Genomic DNA, 24,762 nt, shown 5'->3' on the forward strand with positions numbered 1-24,762 from the left:
CATTCACGTGTGTGAACACACACGCACACTTCGTTTACACCAACACTAAGTAAGGGCCTTTGCAGGGTCCCCAGGGTGACGCAAAGAGGTATTAAAATGAGGTTTCTGCTCAGGAGGCCTTACCTTCGATCTGCAGACACAGAGATGCGTGTCTACGTGCGGAACAGAAACGCATGGGAGAAAAGGGGAAGCAGAGTCTTCAGTCCAAGACTGAAATAAAAGGAATACTCATTTTTAAAGCAGAACAAAACAGCTCTGCTGGGAGGAGTCGGGCTCTTTATGGGATGGCCACCATTCCAGAGAGAAAAAGGCGCGTGTGGCTTTTCCCAGATGTGTGCACCCCGAGAAGGGCCCCCCGATTGAGCCCTGGAGAGGCTCGGTGACGGCCCCTCGGCCCCTCGGGCTGCTGCCAGAGAAGAATGCAAGGCCCGTCGGCCTCTCCGCCAGCCTGTGAGCTCCGGGTGGGCAGACGCCCTTTTTGCCTCCCTTTTCAAAAGAGTGCCATTAATTTTTACTCTATTTTCCTAAGTTATTATACCAGAACATAACTTCAAGTAAGATAAAAATGAACCAGTTACCCAAGCGTTATGGTTTCAAGCACATTTAAAATTTTATTTTTGGGGGTTTTTTTGGCTGCACTCACCGTAGCATGTGGAAGTTCCCAGGTTGGGGATTGAACCCATGCCGCAGCTGCAACCTGAGCCACAGCTTTAGCAACACTTGATCCTTAACAGACTGTGCCACATGAGAACTTCCTAAAATTTATTTTTAATTATCAGTTTCTAACAGATTAGACTTATTTTTTAAAACATCAGCAAACTGGATTTTCAAAGTTAGGATGGGTACACAGATCTCATTAAGGCTAAAAAAAAAAAAAAAAAAAAAATCCACTTATGGAACTCCCATTGTGGCTCAGCAGTAACAAATCCAACTAGTATCCATGAGGATGTGGGTTCGATCCCTGGCCTCAGCGGGTTAAGGGTCTGGTGTTGCTGTGGCTGTGGTGTAGGCTGACAGCTGTAGCTCCGACTGGACCCCTAGCCTGGGAACCTCCCATATGCCAAGGGTATGGCCCTAAAAAGCAAAAAAAGAGAAAAGGGGGGAAAAATCTACTTATGATATAAAATACAAGCTCCAAGAGGATAAAAGCACTGCGACAACCGCGGTCATCGTGACTTAAAAGTCTTCTTCAAGATCACTGGGAACCTGCCCTTTGCTTTCCTAGCTAATAAAATTAGGGAGTCTATTTAGGCTTCAAAGTCATAAATGTCTCCCTCTTAAAGTCACCAGGTAACCAAGATGCAAACACATCCTAAGAAATGCAGGTTAGCAAATAGCAACAGCAAATAAATAACTGGGCCTCACAAGCAGCCCGTGTTTAGCCAACACTCCAGAAGTCCAAGGCATCTTTCACCAGAGCGCAGTTTCCCCGGGTATACACTGCATCTAATCGAAGCACACGCGTGCTGTTCCCACCATTCCTAACCCGCCGGGTAAGCGCAAGGACGGGCCTACAAGGTTCACCCTGACAACAGCAAATGCCCAAGGCCCTTGGTTCAAAACATCACCTCCTTCTTTGGAAGTTGCAATAAAATTTGTTTAAGCTGATGCCACATAAAACTGATTCCAAAAAAAAAAAAAAAACCACCCCTAAAAACAATTACTATACAAATAAATGAATAACTACAGATTTTAAAGTCATCTAATTTTTAAAGACCCCCCCCCCCATGGCAGCAGCAGCAAAAAGTTTCTTATATGCAAATTTCCCAACTGCTCCATGTAGACAAGGGCATCTCTCTTGGATCAGCCTAGTCAAAACTGGACCACTGCCCAGGCAAACATCTACGGTTTAGACTATCAAAACGAATAGATTCAAGGCTCTGCTGCGTTTTAATGGCAACAACTATAGGATCACGTACTTGCTGCCAACACGCAGCGCCTCTTTCTGTCGGTAATCACTTCTGCCTTGAATGGAAAATTCCACCTCTATCTGCATCCACTAGCGGGCAAGTTATTAAGAGAAAAGGTATGGCACACGTCAGTCCTTGTACCCACTCCTTGCCAACCTCTCAAAAGATTCCTATTTCTTCCTCACACCCAGAGGCTCCAGGGAAAGAAATATCTAAAAACACTGTCGTATTAAATACATAAACTTCAATTTAATAAGAGAGGGTCATCCTTTCAAACCAAAGTTTTCTATTCGCAGCCTAGCCTAGCCTAGCTCGCACACGATGAGTGCACGTCCAAAGAGAAAGAGGAGGACAGCAGTTTTGGATGAAATGTGACAGGGGTTATAACTGTGTTTCTAGGAGAAAACAGGAGATGGAAAAAGGGAAGCTGTCTGAGGAAATGCTATCACTGATAAGGAAATAAGCCCAGAGACTCTGCCATGGGTTTGGCATACTCTGTCAGCCTTTCAAAAACAAAATCAAGCCCGACTTAATAGGGAAACAATTTACAACTTTAACAGAATGAAAACAACATGATTTTAATAATGAATGTGACACAGAGGATTAGCTCCTCCAAGTCTTCATTGCCGTAAACAGCAGCACTTCCTCAACTTTACTCAGCATTCCAAGCACCTGGGGGAAGCCTATTAAAATGCAGATTCTGCTTCCACTGGAAGGCCCGGGTGGCTGAGAGGATGCAGTTAGAACCAGCTCCAGGTGAGGAGGATAATCCCGGCCTGAGGACCACACCGGGAGCGGGGAGGATACTCTCTCTGCATCTGCAGTGGAGGTCTCCGGCTTAAAACCAATTATCCCTCTGTAGCTGCAAGACTTTTGTGTCCTCAATCGTATCAACCTATTCAGGAAGCCCACACTTTGTTATGCAACATCAGATTAAGCATTAATGAGGCTAGAAAATTGTTTATCTAAGGTTATAACCTCAAGTTAAATAAAACTTCATGCTGAACGCTGGTATGAAAACGCAGGAGTCATTTTTAACTTCTTAATATTAACACAGTCCTGATCACTCGGTTTTAAAGCTCTTTCCCGATGGTGGTTATTCTCCGCTGGGGGAACATGCTCGATACAAAAGATAGTTTGCCTGAAGAAAAGACCAATTAATAATCAGTAGTTCTGCACATAATTTAAGAGAACTCCTTCCTGGAAACGTGGCTTAGAAAGGTGGCTGATTTCCATGTTATTTCTCTGATTAAAAAATATTAAATCGCCAATACTCTTCCTCCTATCACCCAAGGTTTAAAAAAAACTCAGAACCTCAAAAACAGCTGCCCCTTGGTCCCATTCAGAAACAAAGAAACAGTGATATGTTTTCAAGAGAGAAAATCAAGATAAGAGCCTTCCATTTCCTAAGTCACTGGTGGCTGCGCACGTGCAGTCCCACGACGAGGCGACAAGGCAGGGTTCCTCAGACCCTCCTCGCTGGTGCTCAGCTCAGTGCTCCAGAAGGCTCTGCTCCCAGGCACTCACCTCTCTTCTCCAAGCCTTCAAGGGATCCCCAAACACACTCTTTGGAGAGAGTGCACAGTGCCCCAAGTCTCATCTCAAACCATCATTTTGGCCTCCGTTCCACTGCATCAGCTCGGGCAGCCTTCCCTCCAAACACACTACTTGCTGGGCACGTTCTGCAATTTCCTGTCTCCATGCCTTTGCCCACGGTATTTCCTACAGCTGGAAAGTCGCTTTTCCTCCATCCTCCCAAACTCCGCCTGTTTAAAAACGTCTCCTTCCTTCAAAGCTCAAACACCACATCCTCCAAACAGACCTCCAGAAACCCCCAGCCTCTGCGCTCACTTCGTGGGCCCTCGGCGCACCCTGCGAACACAGCAGACATGCAAAGGGCTCATGGTCCCTGCTGCACGCCAGTTCCCTGCGGGACACGGGTGGCACCCCGCTTCTCCTTATAGACATCTCACCACTACAGCTCAGTGGCACACAAAATTTTCTAAAACTAAACTAAACGGAATGGTTAGCTAGCTCTGAAAATGGGAAGTGGGTGAAATGAATTTCTGGCATAGTAAATATTCATACACAGCAACTGGGTTCAGGAACAACGTGAATGTGATCTACCTCAGGCTAGGCGTTCACCACTCAAACCAAGAGATGAGCGAGAGAAGGGCAACTGCTTGTCCCCTTCTTCCAGAGGCTAATGACCCTTGCAACACCTGTTTTAGCCACCAAGGTGGGCAGGCACCACGTTAGCAGCTTCTGAGACAGGCCACAAGCAACTGTTCCCTGTCTTATGACGTGGTGCCGGCTGGACCTGCCCAAGTAATAGCAGACAGAGCTTTGGACAAAGGATGGCCAGGGCCCAAGGGATCACCATCTAAGTGTCAAATACACAAAGTTTTTGGTTCGAACAACAGATTTTTTTTTTTTTTGTCTTTTGTCTTTTTTGTTGTTGTTGTTGCTATTTCTTGGGCCTCTCCCACGGCATATGGAGGTTCCCAGGCTAGGGGTTGAATCGGAGCTGTAGCCACTGGCCTACGCCAGAGCCACAGCAACGCGGGATCCGAGCCGCGTCTGCAACCTACACCACAGCTCACGGCAACGCCGGATCGTTAACCCACTGAGCAAGGGCAGGGACCGAACCTGCAACCTTATGGTTCCTAGTCGGATTCGTTCACCACTGCGCCACGACGGGAACTCCCGAACAACAGATCTTCTTGGCACGAAAGAAGATACTATATGTCCCTGGCGCCTGGTAATCACCTCATGACTCTCCAGGTGTAAAAACAAAGAAAAAATTATTTTTGGATCACTTGTGACTTTTTATTATTTCTAATGTGGAGTCCCCTCCTGGTAATTAAGGTTCAACTCTATCAGGCCGTCGGGGTTTTTTAGGCATTACCTTAGCCTCAAAGGTCATGATTCATCAATCCAAAGATTATACCGCAGTGCTTAAAGCAGAACCCAAGAGGCCTTGTTCCCCATCATTTTCTCAGAAGCTCAGCCGTGGGGGGCTCACTGCGATTTCCACCAATGTACTAAGGCCCAAGACTCAGGTGTGGCTTAGGCCAAGCAGTGCCTTTAGAGAGAAGAGCTTCAGGTCCAAGGGAGCCTGAGATGCTGGGCAGAACTCCTGTACCGTATTTCACTACTAATTAAACCTGTACCATATTTTACTACTAATTAATCTTACACCTTATAAGCATATTGAAGGAGGGAATGAGTTCCAGAGAAAGGGAGGATGGGAAGAAAGAGAAGCAACTACTGGATACTTGCACAACTGTGACACAGAACAATCTGACTTGCAGTTACTCTCTTGGGTACCATGAGGTTAACGTGTAATACCCGCTCAACTAAGCCTCTATAAACAGTTGGTTTTCCACAATCGCAGCCACGATTCCCACTTCAGTGGGCAGCAGTGTTCAGAGAAAAGCCGGATTTAGCTTCTGAGTAATAAACACCAGAAACCAAAAGAGCTGGGCAAGCCGTCCATGTCCATGCCCACCAGGAAGCCGTCTGCAATGGGCTGGAAGGGATGGAATTCTCCTCAACGCAGCTTCAGGACAGAGGAATCACATCCTTTAAACCAGGGGGTGCCTTTCCATCTGCTCTGCTTTTCAATTAAAGGGTTTTCTGCAAGATAGATTAATGAAACACAGGCAATTTCTTTTTATATAGGCTCACTATGTTTACAAGAGGGAAATAATTCTGTACTTTGCATAGCACTTGGCTACTTCACATCGAATTGGGGGCAGACAAGAAGGACAATCATTTTCAAGTGTTTTCACGCACCCCCCCCCCTTTTTTTTTTTGCTATTTAGGGCCGCACCCGAGGCATATATGGAGGTTCCCAGCTAGGGTCCAATCACACCTACCACTGCCGGCCTACGCCACACCAACGGCAGATCCGAGCTGCGGCTGTGACCTACACCAGAGCGCAACGTGGCAACGCTGGATCCCTAACCCACTGAGCCAGGCAAGATTGAACCCGAAACCTCATGGTTCCTAGTCGGATTCGTTTCCGCTGCACCATGACGGAAACTCCCCCTTTTTTTCATGCCCTCTTTTATAGATGCTATCTCACTGAGAGTCTCAAAAGAATTCTAAGGTGTAGGAGGATCAGCCCATTTTACAGACATGACATTAAAGGACAGAGGGGATGAATAATCTGCTTAGGAGCCCATAGCAGGGAAGTGGCAGAGGAGGCGAGAACCATCCCTTTGGTCTCAGGCACAGCGACAGCCAAAGATGCGCTAACATCTGATAAAGAGAGCAACCCCTACACAATTCTCACGCAAAGACACTACTCGCAAGAAAATAACGTCCCAGACCTGGTCAGGGTTTCACCTGAGCTTGCCAAGGAACAGCTCAAAGCAGACTGTCCCGTTAAGAGAGATCAGCAAGTGCTATAGTTGCTGGTAAGGCCGAGAATAGAACAGAGGTCAGCTGACCCGATGCCCAGGCCCAATCAGGCGTGTTCTTTTGGATGCTGACACCCTTCTGAAGTTTCACGTCAGTTGAGAATAGCAAAGAAATGAGTTAATAATTCTGGTAAATAGAAGAGAATGTGGAAAGTATCTAGATTAGACGGTTTGCTATATTTAAAAGAAAAGGCATGACCCTACGAAGACTTCTACCAAGGAAGTTTTGAACCAAGAACAGTAGTACCTGCAAATTTTCTCAGCTTCAGCAGCAAAAATGAAAAATAACCTTTGCCCTCCCCTCCCTATGAGTTGTGAATGATTAGCTTTGCCACGTTGATAACGAAGAAAATATGAGTGCCTCTCCCAGCTGCCTGGAATACTGAGATTTATCCTACCACAATCTCAGGAGGGGAGCTGTGTGGCTGGGAGACAGGAGAGGGCAGAAGTGAAGGGGTAGGGTCTCAGGAGAGAGGCGTCCGTTAGAGACCAGAGAACCTGTGCAAAAGGCTGGCTTGCTGAGAACTCTGCAGGAAAGAAAAAGCTACTTCTGGAGTCAGACGCCATCAGTAAGAATGAGGTACAACCAAGAGCAAGAGGAGAAACAGCTAAGACCTCTACTTAGGTTAAAGGTCATTCCAATCCCTTTCCACAAGGGAGATAAAATGCAAATTGTCTGGCATTTCCAAGTGGTATTGGTGTCCACTCTTAATCTTGCTATTGAAACAGAAGATAAACTAAATGTTGAGGGATACCTTGTATCAAATTCTTCATGGTTTGCAACTTTTAGTCCAGCACAGGGAGAGAGCGCAAGAAAAGCAGAACTGAGAAGCGATGCTCTCTGGCCCTCACGTCAGCTCAAATCTACTCAAAGATCTCTCTCACTTTCACCAAAATTCCTATACTTGGGCAAAGGCTTCTTTATTTATTTATTTTTGTATTTTTGCTTTTTCTAGGGCCACTCCCGCGGCATATGGAGGTTCCCAGGCGAGGGGTCTAATCGGAGCTGTAGCCGCCAGCCTACGCCAGAGCCACAGCAACGCAACGCAGGATCCCGAACCGCGTCTGGGACCTACACCACAGCTCATGGCAACGCCGGATCCTTAACCCACTGAGCCAGGCCAGGGATTAAACCCGCAACCTCAGGGTTCCTAGTCGGATTCGTTAACCACTGCTCCACAATGGGAACTCCAAGGCTTTTTTAGTTTTTACTTCAAATAACTGAATACCTCTTCCTAATTGGTTCTGGAAAGAGCGAAAAAATAAGTTAAGTATTTCAGTTTAATGTCTACAAACAGCTTTTTAAAAAAAAATCATCAAAATGAACTCATTTCAGCATATTTAGATGTATAATAACTATTAAAAGTTTAATTATAATGAATTAATGCAAACCACCAATTTATACGAGGCTGTATCTGAAATCTTGGAATCTTTCTTCTCTATTATGAGGTCTGTTTATAAGATACTGTACACAAAAACAATCCAGAAACAGTTTTTTGGTTTTTTTTTTAAATGAAGAATCAAAATTGGAGAAGAGGAAATCAATAAATAATACCCAACTAGGAAACCAAAAACCACATTGGGCCACCAGGTTTTATCAAGGGTATTTTTCTTGGATGGTCTCCTCTCAGAGACGGGAATCGGGGAAGCAACTCAGAGTCCAGCCACATGCCTCCCACCCCCAGGTCCTGAAGCACACTTCCACTTCCGCCACAGACACCGCTAAGCGGCTGACCCTACTCCAGCACCAGGCGCCCCCATTCCTGGGCCTACAGCCACAAGGAGACTCTCCCACCCCCCTCCAATGCCACCTGGAGGAAATTACAGTAAATTCAGCTAAGACAGAATGAATCTCCTGCTAGCATTCTCATCACATAACTTCACCCCAAGTTTCCTTAGCAAACCCAAGTTTAGCAATAGCTTTCATCAGAGCTGAGAATCAGCTCTGAGAAATACCAAAGCAATTTTTAAAAGTCTTATTTTAAGCAATGCATAGGAACCCTTGCGTATCTGTCTACTGAAAAGTGCAAAGTAGTTAAAACTACTCTTCAGAACGTTAAATAAAAAGTCTCCAGAGAATTCAAACTATACTGGAGCGCAAACCCCTTAGCTCCACTGTTTGTTGATGACTTTTGTCAATAACCAAATCCAAGCTAATGATAAATGATACTTCCTATTTCAGCCACCATATTTAAAATTAGATGCTAACTCCCTAACACTCCCAACTCCCCTCCTCCCATTAACCCCCTGCTGCCAAAGACTTTTCTGCCGAGAAATCCACTCTCTTAGGGGTGAGGAGTGGGGGTGGGCTAAGCATAACCTGTCACTTCACTATCTAGAATCAGGAGCAAAATCTAAAAGTGAAGCAAGGAAAATGAGTTGGATCCTAGAGGCCAGCCTGAGTCTGAGCACAACGCAGGGTTAAAGGAAACCATTTCATAAGATCAAGGGCGAGAAGCAGCGGGAGCAAAGAGGAAAAAAATCAAGTTACATAAAGTCCAATTGTACTTACTGTTTCCTTATTGGGAAGCAGCTCCTTTCTAATTCTGAAGAAGTTCTTGCCGTACTGCCTGAGCCCCTTAACGAAGCGTTTCTGTGATAAAAAGACACAACAAACGGGATGTAAAAACCAAAAACAAAACAGGATGTCAGCAAAGCAAAGATATCTGCAATCAGCAGAATAACAACCACGAAAAAGTCTGAGCTGGGGAATAGAGGCTGGGGAAATATTTCCGCAGCAGCTGGGACCCCCGCCCGGGCAGGCCCTCGTCCCGCACACCAGCCAGGCTCGGGAGGAGAGCATCCGCCGCCGAAGGCAGAAGCAGTCGGTGCCCTCGGTGCCTCCGCTCCGGGCATCGGTCGCCGAAGGTTATGAACAACGAATACGCTCCGCGTTTCAAGAAAACCGCACAGCTGGTTTTCCATCTGAGAACGAGGCTTCCCAGGGTGTCGAGCCGTAGGAGCAAACAGCACCAAACCTGGAGACTTCTCTCCAGAAGGGCACCCTAGAGGATTAATGGCCCCTTGGTCAAGGGGCGGAATTCACCCGGAAGGCACGGGCCGCGCGGAAGCCCACGGGAGCCGGGCGCCCGGCCTGCGGCTCCGCCGTCACTAAAAGCCCCTCCGAGGCGAGACTGCGGAGACGAGCCGGCAGCACCCTTCCCTCCGCCCGCGCCCTCCCCAGCCCGTTTCCGTGACGCTCCGCAGACTTTCACTTTGTCCCCTTCCTCCCGGGCTGCCCCTCCCGCCGCGGCGGGGCCACTCCCGGTTCCCCCGGCCCCCACCTCGGGGCCCGAAGCCGGGGCCCGCGCGGCCCACCCCGGCAGCCACAGGTACGCCGGGCCGCCGCGGGCCGCACTCGGGGCGCAGGCCGGCCAGTCGTTCGGCTCGGGCTCGGGCTCCACAAAGCGCAGGGCGGCGGCGGCGGCGGTGGCGGCGGCAGCCGGGCGGCTCGGCGTGTGACCGCGGCGGGGCCGCGCGGCGCGGGGCGCGGGGGGCGCGGGGCTGGGGCCGCCACCGCCGCCACCGCCGCCGCCGCCGCCGCCGGGGGAGGAGGCGCGAGCGGCGCGCAGAGCCCGGCGCGGCCGCGGGCGGCTGCAAAAGGCGGCCTGGATCGCCGCGCCGCCCGCCGGCCCGGCTCCGGCCCCCGCCCCGCCGCCCGGCGGCCCCGCGGCCCCAGCCCCCGGGAGCCCGGCGCCGGTACCTCGGGTTCCTCCTTCCGAACAGCGGGAGGCGGCCCGGGCGGCCGAGCACGGAAACTTCCTCCCACGGCGGCGGGCGCGAGCAGAGGGCGCCCGCGGGGCGGGGGCGGGGGCCCAGCCGGCGCTCGGGGCCCGTCCCAGGCCGCTCGGTCTCCGGGCCTCCCACTGCGAGCGAGGGCAGAGTCAGCAGCGCACGCCCGCCGCCCCCGCCGCCCCCGGGCAGCAAAGTAGGGGGCTGGCCCGGACGACCCCCGCGGTCCCTTCCGGCCCCGGATCGTGGGCGGCCGCTCCGCCCGGCCCAGGCATTAGCCGGCACCTCGCAGGGCGCCGTTTCACAACTAAATCACCGCGGAAGCTTCCCAGCCAATAAATCACCTGCCCACCGGGAGGAGAGTCCCTCCCACTCCCCGTGTTTGAGACCAGCCGGGCAAATTCAGCCAAGAGCCAGACTTGGCCTGCGAGACCGATCTGCAACCTCCTACTCCATTCCTGGAGGCTCTGCATTTTCTGATTTCACCCCTTTCTAAGATATGACTCATCATTGTCAGTTTTCAATATACTTCGTATAGTTAGTTCAAAAGGAAAAATCCGTCAAGGCGCAAGAGAGAAGCAAGCTGTGCTTCTCCGCTGAGGAAGAGTGACCGCTGACACTTGCAGAAGTACCGCCGTTCCTACGCTCGGCAGCATCGTGGGCCATGTGCGGAGCATCTCCACTGGGGGAATGGGGACGGATGAGACTGCCCTGCCCTCAGGGAGCGGTCCTGGCAAGCAGGTAACAGATCAATCTCTAGGCAGAGGAACAAAGGGGTAGGTGGGGCCAGGAGGAGGAAGCTACTTGCTCTGCTACTGTCTTAGAGGAAGTGACAAGGAAGAGCATGAACCGGACAGGTGGGCTCCAGCAGGGCTCCAAGCCCACGAGTCAGCCAGGAAGGGCACACAGAACATTCTGGGAATTGCAAGAAGAACAGGGTGTGCAGAGTGGAGTGCCAGCAGATAAGACTGAAGAGGCAGGAGCGGATCAGGTTGCAGCGAGCCTTTCAGGCCAGGCTGAAGAGTTCTGGTCCCAACTGTAGGCTAGCAGAGAAGACAGGGACTGCCCCGGGGCAGTGTGGCCCTCCGCGTACCTTAGGGTCAGACTGGCTGCAAGGCAGCTAAAGAGGCTGGTGAGAGAACCCAGCATTGGGATGAGGAGGACCTGAACTCACTCTCAGCCTTCAGCATTACTGCTTTGTAATCCACTCCTTAAGAATTTAAGTATTTAAGGAGCATCTAACACTACGGAGGAAATTTTAAATAATAACAAAAAAAGGTTAGCCATGGACCTTTATTAAAACTGATTCATTTTTAGCAGGTAAGATAAATGCAGTATTAGGGAACAACCTGCAGTTCCCGTCGTGGCTCCGTGGTAAATGAACCATCCATGAGGATGCAGGTTTGATCTCTGGTCTCACCCAGTGGGTTAAGGATCCAGCGTTGCTGTGACCTGTGGTGTAGGTCGCAGACGCAGCTTGGGTCCTGAGTTGCTGTGGCTGTGCTGTAGGCCAGTGGCTACAGCTCTGATTCGACCCCTGGTCTGGGAAGCTCCATGTGCCAAGGGTGCGGCCTTAAAAAAAAGGGAGAACAATCTGAGAGTTTAGTCAGCCAAGCCTAAAGTAGCAAAGGGCAGCTCACCAGAGCCAAGAGGAGGGATGGCCTGTAGTTGTCCAAAACGCCTTCTCCAAGGCCAGATCACGCAGTGCAGACCACATTCACAGATGTGGAGGGGGAGGGGGTGGAGGATGGGGAGCGGGTTATGGGACAGGGAGGTCTACACAAAGCCGAAGTGGGCACTCAGGTGATGGGATGGCAGGACTCTGCCATCCGACCAGGGGCTGGCACAATGAGGGTCTGAGAGGCTGAATCTGGAATAGCAGGATGACACGGAGTTTGGCAAACTTGAGCTCAAATCCTGATTCTTCCACCTGTTATAATCCTTTGAACAGCATCCATTCAATAGTTACTAAGTACCTACTAATGCCAAGAGCCTCACAGCCTAGAGTGGGGGTGCTATTATTATCTCCATTTTATGGGCAAGGAAGCTGAGACACAGATGGTTAAGTAAGCAGACCAAGATCACCCAGCTCCTCAGAGGTAAAGGCAGAATTCAGACCCAGGCTCCGAACTCCATGCCATGCACTAAGACCACACGCTCCATAAAGTGGAGGTAAGAGTCCACAGGGACCACCACTGCCGGTCATGGTACCATCATCTGTGACTCGACCTTTTCCGTTTGACCCCCAAGTCAAATCACCAAGTCCTCAGTATTCTTCCTGAGAAAGGTCCTTCAGTGCCTTGCTTTCCTGTCCACTCCCGCGCTGGTCCCAGGCCAAGCCTCTATCCATCCTTCCCATCAGCCAACCTACTAAGCCATCTCCCCCGTGCAACCATTTACAAGCCTCTGCCAAGGAATGTCTCACAACCACAGATTTCAACATGAGTCGTCCAAGGTCTTGCTCCCAGGCCCTACCTACGAATAGCTCTTTGACCTCTTTGGGGTGGTGTTTAACCCCTTAGCCCCAAATTCAAGGCTCACCAGGATCCTGTCCCTGCCTACCCTTCCAGTGAGACGTCCAGCAATGCCAGCTGGGCCATGGCACAATCTCTGTCTCAACTCCAGACTCTGGGGTACCTCTAATACTTCTCTCCACAGCCTATCTCTGGTTTACCTCCAGCTCAAGCGCAAATCCCTCCCACTCCAAAATGAACTTCCCTGACCATTCCCTTCCATTCAGTTGGCAATTATTTATTTGTATGGGCCTCATGTACTCAGAGAGTCTACAAACTCTGAAAAGACAGGAACTGTTTCTTTTTCCATGCTGCCTCCTACAACATTGGGCAGCTGGAGCTCCCAAGTCTTTGATACATGAGTGAAACAAACCATGAGATGACAAGGGCCTGGGCAGCCACAGTGGAAATAAACTGTGAAAAGCCAAAAGGTTCATATTTACCTTTGATGACAGAGCAGATCTCTTTGGCTCTCTGACACCAAACTCTCCTGATTTGCCTCTTATCAGCTGGCTTCTTAATTCTCTACTCAAACTCCAGATATTAGTCTTCCCAGGCTTTTTTGTTCTAGGCTTTCTGCTCTCCAGACTCCCTCCCAACAGGACTGTCAAGGCTCCCGTGGCTCGAAGCATCATCCAAGAGTCTCACTACTATTTCTAAGGCTAAATCTACAGTCCAAGCCCCTTGGAAACACGTGTCTCACAGACATTTCAAAGTAACTCCTTCCAGAGATAGGGGTATTTGAACACGGACCACTGCTGTCAATGTGTATCAATGACTATGCTATCAAGTGCAAAGCACCACTTTTTGGCCCCACTTTTTTAAAAAAAGGAAGTAAAAGCTTCATGTGGCCTGCACTGTTACTTCTCTATGGAAAGCCACAAGGCCTCAAAACTGGCAAAACATCTGCTTCTCGGAGACCAGCCTTTACCTTGTGGTTTACCAGAAACATAGAGCAGACTTTCAAATCGAAACCAAGCCGACCCATCAGAGCCGTCAATGCTTAGGATAAATCAGTATGTTAAACGGGTTTCCTTCTAATAATTCATCTCTTCGAATGGGGACTCTAATTTTATAACTGACACTGCTGACTTACAAACGGACAGGTACCAGAAGCCTCTAAATGAAAGTTCACAGACACGATCTGTTTCTTGACAGCACTCTAGCAGCTGAGATGAAATTGAGCACTTCCAGCGAATGAGCCTCATGAATGATGCCATGCCCACTGGCTGTTCTGTCCCTGACGGTGAGGAGATGCTAGAAAGCTAAGAAGCCAAGGGTGAAGGAGGAAGAAGACTGGCCAGGGCGAGAACTGTGGCTGGGGCACTGCCTGAGCGCCAGGCAGCCCTGCCTTGCTTGCACCACAGGCTGGCAGACTGGCTACCCTTAGACCCACGAGCTGAGGATCCTGGGGCGTTGGCACTGGTTTCTCTGGTGCTGCGTGTTTCCCATCAACCTGCATGTTCCCTGGGAGCACAAAACCAATCCTCTTCTTTTTCTGAATCCACATGGCCAGATGAGATCCAAATATAAATACACATTTATTTACGGATTGGAGACGGTGCTGTGCTTTGTCTTACAACTTAGTTTGTGACTGTGCTCCAGGTTTTCTTTATGGAAATGTATTTCAGCGTATGACATCGAGTTACAATGTGTACGTGTTAATTGGAGACATTTATATACCACACTAGGATGGCCCTGGTAGTGACAGCACTTTCACCACGCTACGTAAGTATGCCCCAGATTTTAAACAAACTGCTGTAGTTTTGCTCTTATGGAGCTGAAACTTCATGTCGCCATCAGGAGTTACCTACCTATAGGTTCCTGGTAGGGAACATTTTTTTAAAAGTGAGTTACCTGAACACAGAACTTACAGCTAAGTTTGGGTTTTAATAGCATCTGGAGAGCTCTATTTCTCATTTTTGCTATAATGGAAAGAATATGAGATTCAAACTCGGAAGTCCTAGTCTGGGGTTAATAGATGCAAACTATTGCATTTGGAGTGGATAAGCAATGAGATTCTGAATACCGCACACAGAACTAAATCTAGTCCCTTGTGATGGTACATGATGGTGGATAATGTGAGAAAAAGAATGTGTGTGTATGTGTGTGTGTGTGTGTGTGTGTGTGTGTGAGAGAGAGAGAGACACTGGGTCACTCTGCTATACAGCAGAAAATTGAGGGAGTTCCTGTCATGGCTTAGTGGTTAGTGAACCTGACTACTAACCATGAGGTTGTGGGTTCAATCCCGGGCCTTGCTCAGTGGGTTAAGGATCCGGCATTGCCGTGAGCTGTGCTGTGGGTTGCAGATGCAGCTCGGATCCTGCATTGTTGTGGCTCTGGCGTGGGCCGGTAGCTATGGCTCTGATTGGACCCCTAGCCTGGGAACCTCCATATGCCATGGGTACAGCCCTCAAAAGACAAAACACACACACACACACACACAAAAACAAAAAAAAGTTGACAGAATACTGTAAACCAAGTATAATGGAAAAAATAAAAATCATTAAAAAACCAAACTTGGAAGTCGTAGGACCTGGGCCTGCTCCTCCGCTCCACAGAGGAAGGTCTGACATGGCCATGCACACACAGCCGCTTTTGAAATGGGAGATTCTTAATGGGGCTCAACACAACTGGGCCACGACGCGCATTCTCTCTTCTGATAAAGTAACATGTTCAAAAGGCCCTCACGTCTGAGCCTCACAAGCCCTGTGCCCACGGGCAATGACTGCCCCACTGGCTGCCCAGAGCTGACCCTCCCGCCGATCCTCCGACCCTGGCAGGGTGGCAGGGTGGCCTGGAGCAGACAGCTTCCCTGTTATATACGGTGATGTGAGAAACGCAGGGGAAACGCCACCCCATTCAACTCCAAAGGAGCTGGGAATTCCCTGTGGCGCAGTGGGTTAAAGATTCGGCATTGTCCCTGCAGTGGCTTGGGTTACTGCCGTGACACAGGTTCAATCCTTGGCCTGGGAACTTCGACATGCTGTGGGTGTGGCCAACCCCCACCAAAAAAACCACCAAAACAAACTATAAAATTGGCAAAACACCGAGGAGCACCAGGCACTATCTTAAGGGGTCTACACGAACTGACTCATTTAAGCATCATGACAACCTTATGAGGCAGGATTGCTAAATCCCCATTTTACAGATGGGAAAACTAACCAAATGTCACCAAATCCTCGAGACAGGGTGTGTGTGTGTGGGGGGGGTCAAGGGTGACAAATGTCAACAATCAGGAACCTCAGGGACAGTGTGTGGCTCTGCGAGTGATGGGCACCTGCCGCCTGCATCTGCATTTTAAGACTTTGGTGTGGTCTTTCTTTTTTTTTTGGCTGCGCCCAAAGCATGTGGAAGTTCCCAGGACAGGCAGGAATCAAACCTTTGCCACAGCAGCGACCCAAGCCACTGCAGAGACAATGCCAGATCCTTAACCCACTGCACCACAAGGGAACTCCCATTTCAAGACTTTAAGTGTTTCTCAAAGACCTACAAATGACCAGGAAAAAGGCTATATTCCCATCATTTATTCTTGCCTCGGCTTGTTCCTCTTTTAAATTGGCTATAAAATACCTGCCCCACCTATTTCAAAAAAACTATGCTTCGTGTCACATTGGATTGCACCCTGAAGAGCACCAGCTGGACAGACCGGAGAAGAAGGCCATCTCCCTCGACTGCCCGGGAAACTCCCGACATGGCTCGGCTCGAGTGCGGGATGCAATCTGCGTCTACAGCAGAGAAGAGAGGCCGTAGAGAGGGGCTAGGTTACAGACACGGCTGAAAGAGAACTCTGCATTAACCCCTGGCTGAGAGCTTTCAAAATTAACTCCCTCTGGTGAATTTTAACTAGTGTGTCACAGTCAGAAACTCACCAGGACTTCTGAAAAGCGACTTCGACTCAGTCCTCTTACATAACTGTTTGGAAAACACTGTAGGTATTAAAATGAGTCCCACTGTGAAAATGGCTTCTCCTCCTCCACCCTGCTTTCTGCACAAAATGTTATGTTAATAACTTACTCCTTCTCAGGGGACTGAAGAGCAGGCAGATTTGCAAGTAAGCAAACCACAGTTTCCCCCAATAGAGAGTCAAAAGCATAGGCCCACAAGCCAGGGAGGGGACTGCCCGCTGCTCCTCTATAGAGAGCAAGGAAGACGCGGCCTAAATTCGGGCCTGTGCTAATGAGGGGCAAGGAGAGGCAGGAGAACAGTGAGGCCAAGCAGAGCAGATAAAAGCCTCTCCACATACCGGCTTTACACGACGCCTCCCTCCCTGTTCATCAGTGGCTCTTACTGACCAACCACCAGATAAGAACCTACTGCAGGTTCCCGTCGTGGTTCAGCAAAAACGAAGCTGCCTAGTATCCATGAGGACGCAGGTCTGACCCCGGGCCTCACTCAGTGGGTTAAGGATCCGGCATTGCCGTGAGCTGTGGTGTAGGTCGCAGATGAGGCTTGGATCCTGTGTTGCTGTGGCTGTGGTGTAGACTGGCAGCTGTAGCTCCTATTGGACCCCTAGCCTGGGAACCTCCATATGCTGAGGGTGTGGCCCGAAAAAGAAAAAAAAAAAAAATCTCTTCAGGAACTTTTTTTTTTTTTTTTTTTTTTTTTTTGGTCTTTTTGCTATTTCTTTGGGCCGCTCCCGTGGCATATGGAGGTTCCCAGGCGAGGGGTCCAATCGGAGCTGTAGCCACCGGCCTACGCCGGAGCCACAGCAACGCAGGATCCGAGCCGTGTCTGCAACCTACACCACAGCTCACGGCAACACCGGATCCTTAACCCACTGAGCAAGGCCAGGGACCAAACCTGCCACCTCATGGTTCCTAGTTGGATTCGTTAACCACTGCGCCACAACGGGAACTCCTCTTCAGGAACTTTTACATGTACCCTCTTGCCGTTTGACGCAGAACTGTCAGACTGCACATGCTGTCTATCCATGTTAGAAACTCCCCCAAATGACTCCATGGGCGGGGCCCTGCTACTCAGTCACCGTCCCACACAGGTCGCCGGCCCGATTCCAGGGCTGTCCTGCGCTTCTACCGGCTATAAAGTTTCGACGGTGGAGGCCTCCGTTCTCCGTCAGTGGAAGCTGCAGGCAGGCAGCCTGCCTGTCTTCTACACAGACACAGGATGGTGAAATGTTTCCAAAGAGAGACCCTGTCAAGGCAGGATGTTTTGTCAACTCTATTACAGGAAGTTCAGAAGATTCACCTAAAACACCTTTAATATTAAAAGAATCCTAGTGTTTGCCAAAAAAGACCTGTTTCCCTGCCTCATCCCAGAAGATGTGGTGGTACGTGGAACAGAAACCCGAATCCAAGCCTGGGCATTTCTAAAAAAGTTCTCTGAGGGTCAAATACATTCGCTGCTCAGCTGTCGGGGCCGGGGTGGGGGGGGGGGGCGGCGGATGGACAGACAGACAGTACCAGACCGTTCCCTTCCTGGTTCCTCTCCTTTCCAGTCTTCCGCAGGCCAAAGCGCACCAGAATGAGAGCTGGACAAGGCAGGTCTCACATGACCTGCCCGATGCTTCCACCTTCCTCCATTCACGGGTGTCGTGGCGATGGCCAGCCCCTGGTTCGTCCCTGTTGTGTCCAGCCCCTCCCACCCCTGAAAACGAGCTCTAGAAACACAGAGGTGACTGTAGGGCCAGGGCCTGGGTGTTCGAGGCCAGTCAGACGAGCCGGCCAGTTCTCCTGCCCAACTGACCCCCGTGCGGCTGTGCTCCAAGCGAGCTGCGTGGTCGCACGCCCCGCCGGGTCTCAAACACAAGTAGAAGCCCAGAGGGCTGCAGCTGGCAGGAAGCTCTACAAAGCGGGTCAGCACCCTCCCTTTACAAAAAGACAAGAATCATACATTATTTAAAACAAAACAACCCGAAACCCACCCGCACCCACAAAAGCTTTGTATCTGGGGACAACCTTGCCCTCCTCCCTACAGGCTGCCCCTGGGGTGAGGTGGTGACGCCCCCTGCCCCCGGCCAGGAGCTGGCAATGCACTTGGACTTGCCAGCCATGTGCCCTCCAGCTTGACCAAGGTCTCCCACTGCCCTGTTTCGGGCTCGGAAATAACTACCCACAGCAGGATCTGACACCACCTTTCCTGTCCGTTATTCAAAGGTCCGTCTCACAGAGGCACCACGCTATCCTACCTCACGGTGCCGGCTCAGCACCCAGAGTGAAGCCCACGACTTCCTCTTCAACACACCTGTGTGCTACGCTCTGCCCAGGTGGTCTCAATGTCAAATAAAAGTCACTATTTTCCATTTGAAGACCACGTGTCCAACAGGAAAATGACCTCCTGTTGGATGGTTTTCATAGCAGTTGTGCCCACTAGCCAAGGCCCCTGAGGCATCTGAGAGACCTCTGTCTGCAGGACCCTCTGAGTCTAGATGGTTATGCAGAGTGGCTGAAGTCCCTGCATGACCGCAGGCCTACCAAAGCATTGCCACAAGTCCCTTGGGGCACAGCAGGTTAAGGCTCTGCCATTGTCCCTGCATCGGCTTGAGTTGCTGTTGTTGTGATGTAGGTTAGACCTCTGACCTGGGAACTTCCACATGCCATGGACACAGCAAAAAAAAAAAAAAAAAGACAGAAAAAAGCATCGCCATTGGGTGAATATCAGAGCCACACGCTTCAATGCACTTTCAAGTCAAATGAGAGCTGGCTAGTTCAGCAGCAGCATTAACAGATGGAGAAACACCGCCAGCTAAATACCTCTTGCCAATTACGGCTGCCCAGCTACACCCAGATTAAAAATAACTCAACACTAATAACGAACTCAAATGGGCACCAGAGGCTCCTCCTTGCCCTGGGACACCACTGTGGTCTCCGGGTAAATGTCCCCGTCGAGTGGCTCTACGCCACTAAAAAGTCCACCTTCTTCAGCAGAGAGGCTCTCTGCGTGGGAGGAAGGGGACTAAACTGAACCAAGAAATGTGGCTTGTCGACAAGTGACAGGAGAACAAAGAAGAACTCCTTTTTTTGTTTTTTGGGTTTTTTTTTTTTTTTTTTTTGTCTTTTTGCCTTTTCTAGGGCTGCTCCCACGACATGTGGAGGTTCCCTGGCTAGGGGTCTAATCGGAGCTATAGCCACCGGCCTACACCAGAGCCACAGCAACATGGAATTCAAGCCGCGTCTGCGATCTACACCACAGCTCATGGCAATGCCGGATCGTTAACCCTCTGAGCAAGGCCAGGGATCGAACCCACAACCTCATGGTTCCTAGTCGGATTTGTTAACCACTGCGCCACGACAGGAACTCCAAGAAGAACTCTTGAGTGGGGAAAAATGATAATTAAAGGGGTCAAGATCAATGACTGCCCAATAAGAACTGAAAGTACGCCATACCAGTGAGCCCAATTTGTAACTTTAATTTTCTAGTAGTCATATTTTTAGATAGGTAAAATTAATGTTAAAGACACATTTAAACTCAATATACCCAAAATAGGATCTTTTCAATATGTAATCAATGTACAATGATTAATGAAATGTTTTACATTCTTTTTCCGACTCAGTGTGTGGAATGCAGTGTGTAGTCCCACGAACAGCACATCCCAGCCCGACCAGCACACTCCAGGGCTCACCAGCCACACAGGGACAGCACAGGTCTAGGCTGATCTTTGCTTCTTTTTGGTAAAACATTAAAACATCCATAGCACCAAAAGTTTTCTAAGGAGCTAAAATAAATGTTTTGTTAGAACTGTGGACAATATCATATATTCTAAATAAAACCATAAAGCCCTGCTCTTTCAAATTCAGTGAGACATGTCTTCCAGAAGAACTCCGGCAAATCCAGAGGTTATGACCCACCCCACATCCCAAACTGAGGGAAACTGAGGTCCTGTCCAGCGCCAGGGGCTGCCACAGAAGGGGCTCCTGTTTGTTTCCCTGTCATGACAACAGGACAAGGGCCAGGGCCCCTCCTTTGGCTTTGGTCACTTTAAAGCCTCTCCAAAAGGGGAAGAAAACCAATTATCCCTCTAGGAAACGCAGGGAGAGGGCAGGGGAGGGAACGTATTCCATTACAAAAGGCAACACTCTGGCTGGTTTCTTGCTCTGCAAGGCACCCTTTGGGCCTGCTTCTCCCCCCAAGCAGGAGGCCCATCCGCTAGAGATCCCCCTCTCCAGGGGCTGGGGAGGGCTCACCTCCAGGCTGCTCTGTGGCTTCTGTTTAGCATGCTCCCATGACTCCTCCCTCTTGCTGAAGATATTGGTATTAAGGGAGCATGAGCATAGCTGTGTGCAGATTATACACACACACAGATTCGATCTGTATATTTATAAGGAATACAAACATACTAATAGTGCATTTACACACACAGTTGGATACACTGGGCTGCATGCAGAGTGGATTTGAGTCCCAAAGCATTTCCTCAAAATTTTACAAAAACAAATGCTTAGGAAAGGCTAAGTATCAGGCTGAGGCACTTCTGTCCCCTCCCCCCATGCAGACTGCCCCAAATCTTCCTCATTTGCAAAACTGGAGAAAGTATCTGAGACTCAATGAAGGAAAACCCTCAAAAAGAGCTTTATTTATTTGTTAATTTGGCACGTAGAAGTTCTTGGGGTAGGGATGGAACCCTCAGCACAGCAATGACAAGGCTGCCCCTTAACCTGAAGCACCACCAGGGAACTCCAAAAAGAGCTTCAAAACTCATTTTTATAGCAAAAATTAATCAATGGGGATAATATTCACACTTAAAAGTTACAGTTACTTAAATGTTGGGTGTTACAGTGGCACAGTGGTTAATGAATCCGACTAGGAACCATGAGGTTGCGGGTTTGATTCCTGGCCTGGCTCAGTGGGTTAAGGATCTGGCGTTGCCATGAGCTGTGGTGTAGGTCCCAGACATGGCTTGGATCCCGAGTTGCTGTGGCTGTGCCATAGGCCGGTGGCTATAGCTCCGACTGGACCCCTAGCCTGGGAACTTCCATATGCCACAGGAAGCGGCCCTAGAAAAGGCAAAAAGACAAAAAAAAAAAAAAAAAAAAGTTAATTATAAATTGGGGTGGGGGGAGAGAAGGCAGAAGCAGAAAGCGGGGAGACTCTGAAAGTTCAGAATTGGCGCGGCTCCCGCGGCCACACCAACCTTGCATGTATATGAGGAGCAAGACCTTTGAAAGCACCCATTCCCACAGCATACAGAAATGTGGGGTCTTGGGAGTCCTCAGCTACTTTTGAAAAACAGGGAGAAGAGCAAGCAGCATTTTATGCTTAGTGCGTTAAATCCAGAATCTAGTCACAGGCATCAGGAAAGCTGGGCTCTGGTTCGACGCCAGATTCTCTGAGGGCAAGCCATGGACACTCCCTCGGCTGAGTTTCTCATGGCGAGATGGCATGCCAAGTGTCCTCCTTTACCCCAAAAAAGCACTAACTTTGAAAATGTTGGGTGTTCCAGTAAAATATTTTAAAAAAATTTTTAAATGGGTAATAATCCAGCGAAGTAAAAATAGTACCCTATACACGAGGACAGACACACAATCACAAGCTAAGTGCAGGCCTTACTTTTATTCTTGAAAATTTTTGCAACAAAACCCTCCAGCTGATATTCTCCTCTTTTCTCTTTTCTTGATGTGGTTTGTATTACTTCTGCTTTTTGTTTGTTTGTTTGTTTTTAAAAGGTCCGTTTCTGAGGCTTCGGTTTACCGTGCTCACAGTTCCACCAATAAATCGTCTCCCAGTCTGGGCCTGGAAAAGCACTGGCCACGGTTTGATTGCTCCAGCCCCAGGTTGCCAGGCAACCAACACAAGGGGGAAGGTCTGAGAACTGCTGACAGACAGCCAAGTGGCTGAAACAACAGACTTCTCTCTGTCAAAAATGTGTTTCAGAGGGCCACTTCCCCACCTCTGCTCTCTGCTAAACACTACACGATTGTAAAATCAAAATCAAAAGGCCACTGTAATAAAAACACACTTCCTGCTCAATTACTAATTGTTAAAAAGCTGTGGGGAGGCCCAGGGCACACAGTGTGTGGCAACAGAAATGTGATACTGTAAATGAGATCAAGGCAGCAGCATGCGAGAAACCTGATCTAAATGCAGCCTGTAGCTTCAAGTCAGGGGACCTGGTGGGTGGAGCAAGCCGGCTGCCTAAGAAAGCCCCGGGAACAAGATAGTGGCTGTTGAGACGTTAAGCGAACAAACCAAACCATAACTCAGAAGCCAGAGGTTCACACTGCTTCATAATAAAACCAAGAACCTTCTTGCCCGTTCTGAAACGCAGCCTGGAGATAATGAAAGTTCCCCCTCAGGTGGACTTCTTACCGCAGGACAGGGGCGAGGAAGGGCTGTGACCCCCGAGAAGCACGACCCCTGGCGGTGCGGGTGGGGTGACGCCCTAAGGCTGGAATAACTGCAGAAAGTGTCCCTCAGTTTCTCAAGAGGATCGGTTCCAGGAGCCTCTGGGACACCAAACTCTGCAGAGGCTCAATCCCCGATTTAAAATGGCACAGTATTTACACAAAACCTAGGCATATTCTCCCCTGCTTTTTAAACCACCTCTGGATTACCTCTAAGACCTAACAATGTAAGTGAGACGGGAAGTAGTTGCTGGTGTGCAGCAAATTGAAGCTCTGTTTTTTGGAACTTTCCAGAATTTTTTCCCCCTGAAGAATTCTGATCTACAGCTGGATGAATCCAAAGATACAGAACTCGCAGATGTGGAGGGCTGACTGTCCCAGGTCTGAGTCTGACCATCTAAGGCAGCAGTGTACACATCTGCGGGGCAGGCCCCAAGCCAGGGTGGCCCACAGTCCCACAGAACACGAAGTCTATGCAGTGTCCTTCCAGGAAACCACTTTCCTGAAACTGCCATCTAGGACTCTTTGGGCACTGGCTGACTGTGGTATTCAGAAAAGAGTGGCCAGCTCTGAGAACACAGTTCTCCGTCTTTTTTGTGTCACAGACCCTCTCGGCAGTCTGGTAAAGCCTAACCTCTTCTAAAAAAGGTTTTTAAATGCCTAATATGAAATAACATCGGTGAGATTACAAAGAAAACCAGTTACACTGAATCTTTTAATATATATTTTATATTTAATATATGTTAAATTGAGTTATCAAAACATTAAAAAATGCAAATATATGTACCTTACTTAATAATGTATTAAACAAGATCTCACAGAAGATTTTAATTCTTGTCCTTTCTTTGGGGGGTGGGGCGGGGGGCGGCGGCATTGTTTTGTTTTGTTTTATAACGTGAGCTCAGGTTATAAGCTCCTTATCTGTTAAACCACCAAAGCCTGGTTCCCTGCCCAAGGCTGACCCTCTCCACCAGGCCAGCCCAGATCCCATGGGGGCCTGACTTTCCCTGGGTTTTCCAGGGCCTAGAAGCAGGCCTGGCGAGCGAGATCTGTAGATGCAGGTCCACAGTCAGAGAACGAGGGTGTGCAGACAGCAAAGACTTTCTCAGGGGTACGTGAATGCAAATACTTTTAAGGGAATTCATTTCCGAAACTCCAGCTTTCATGTATTTTCCTCCAGGAGAGTCCTCGGCCTGAGAACACGCCCTGGGCAGGAAGGGGACGCTCTCCTTTCCCTTTCGCAGGCTCCCCCGCACACACAAAGGCCTTCCTCTCTCCCATCTGGAAGGCCACCAGGCAGCACTGCCCCAACGCAGAAACCCCGGGCCCCAAACAAAGGGTCAATTCAAGGCTCTGGTGTCTGTGTTGACACAGTGACTAACTCTAGGGTCACAATAGGAAGCCTTATGCAAGTCAGGTACTTTCCAATTCTTTACTCTCCATGGAATTGAAGGAGGATCCAGCGGAGGTGTCATCTGACTGGTTACTCGAAATCATGTCTAATGATAAAGTGCATTTTTGATTACAAAAGGAATTCCATCATTGAGCGACAAAACTATCATTCCCATCTATTTACGTAAACAACACGTCTGAACAGTTACAAACAACTGAAGAGTTAGAAGGAAATCAGTGCAGAATGTGGCCCCATGATAATATTCATCCAAGAACTAATGTGCTTTAAAAAAAGTAGAATCATCTAATTTCTAATAAATATTAAAAAGTAAAATTTTGGGAGTTCCCGTCGTGGTTCAATGGTTAACGAACCTGACTAGGAACCATGAGGTTTCGGGTTTGATCCCTGGCCTTGCTCAGAGGGTTAAGGATCCAGCGTTGCCAAGGGCTGTGGTGTAGGTCGCAGATGTGGCTCGGATCCCGCATTGCT

The 24,762-nt window shown here is 49.3% G+C and overlaps 1 protein-coding gene across 1 annotated transcript in view; it reads right to left on the reverse strand.

The window, feature by feature from the left end:
• Positions 1-24,762, reverse strand: part of RERE (arginine-glutamic acid dipeptide repeats) — a 304,090-nt gene that overhangs the window by 47,000 nt on the left and 232,328 nt on the right. Inside the window, 1 exon segment of the mRNA XM_021095277.1 lies at positions 8,850-8,930. Coding sequence (XP_020950936.1) covers positions 8,850-8,930 — 81 coding nt within the window.

The sequence above is a fragment of the Sus scrofa genome, chromosome 6 (genome assembly GCF_000003025.6).
Source record: "Sus scrofa isolate TJ Tabasco breed Duroc chromosome 6, Sscrofa11.1, whole genome shotgun sequence".
Classification (NCBI taxonomy): Eukaryota; Metazoa; Chordata; class Mammalia; order Artiodactyla; family Suidae; genus Sus; species Sus scrofa.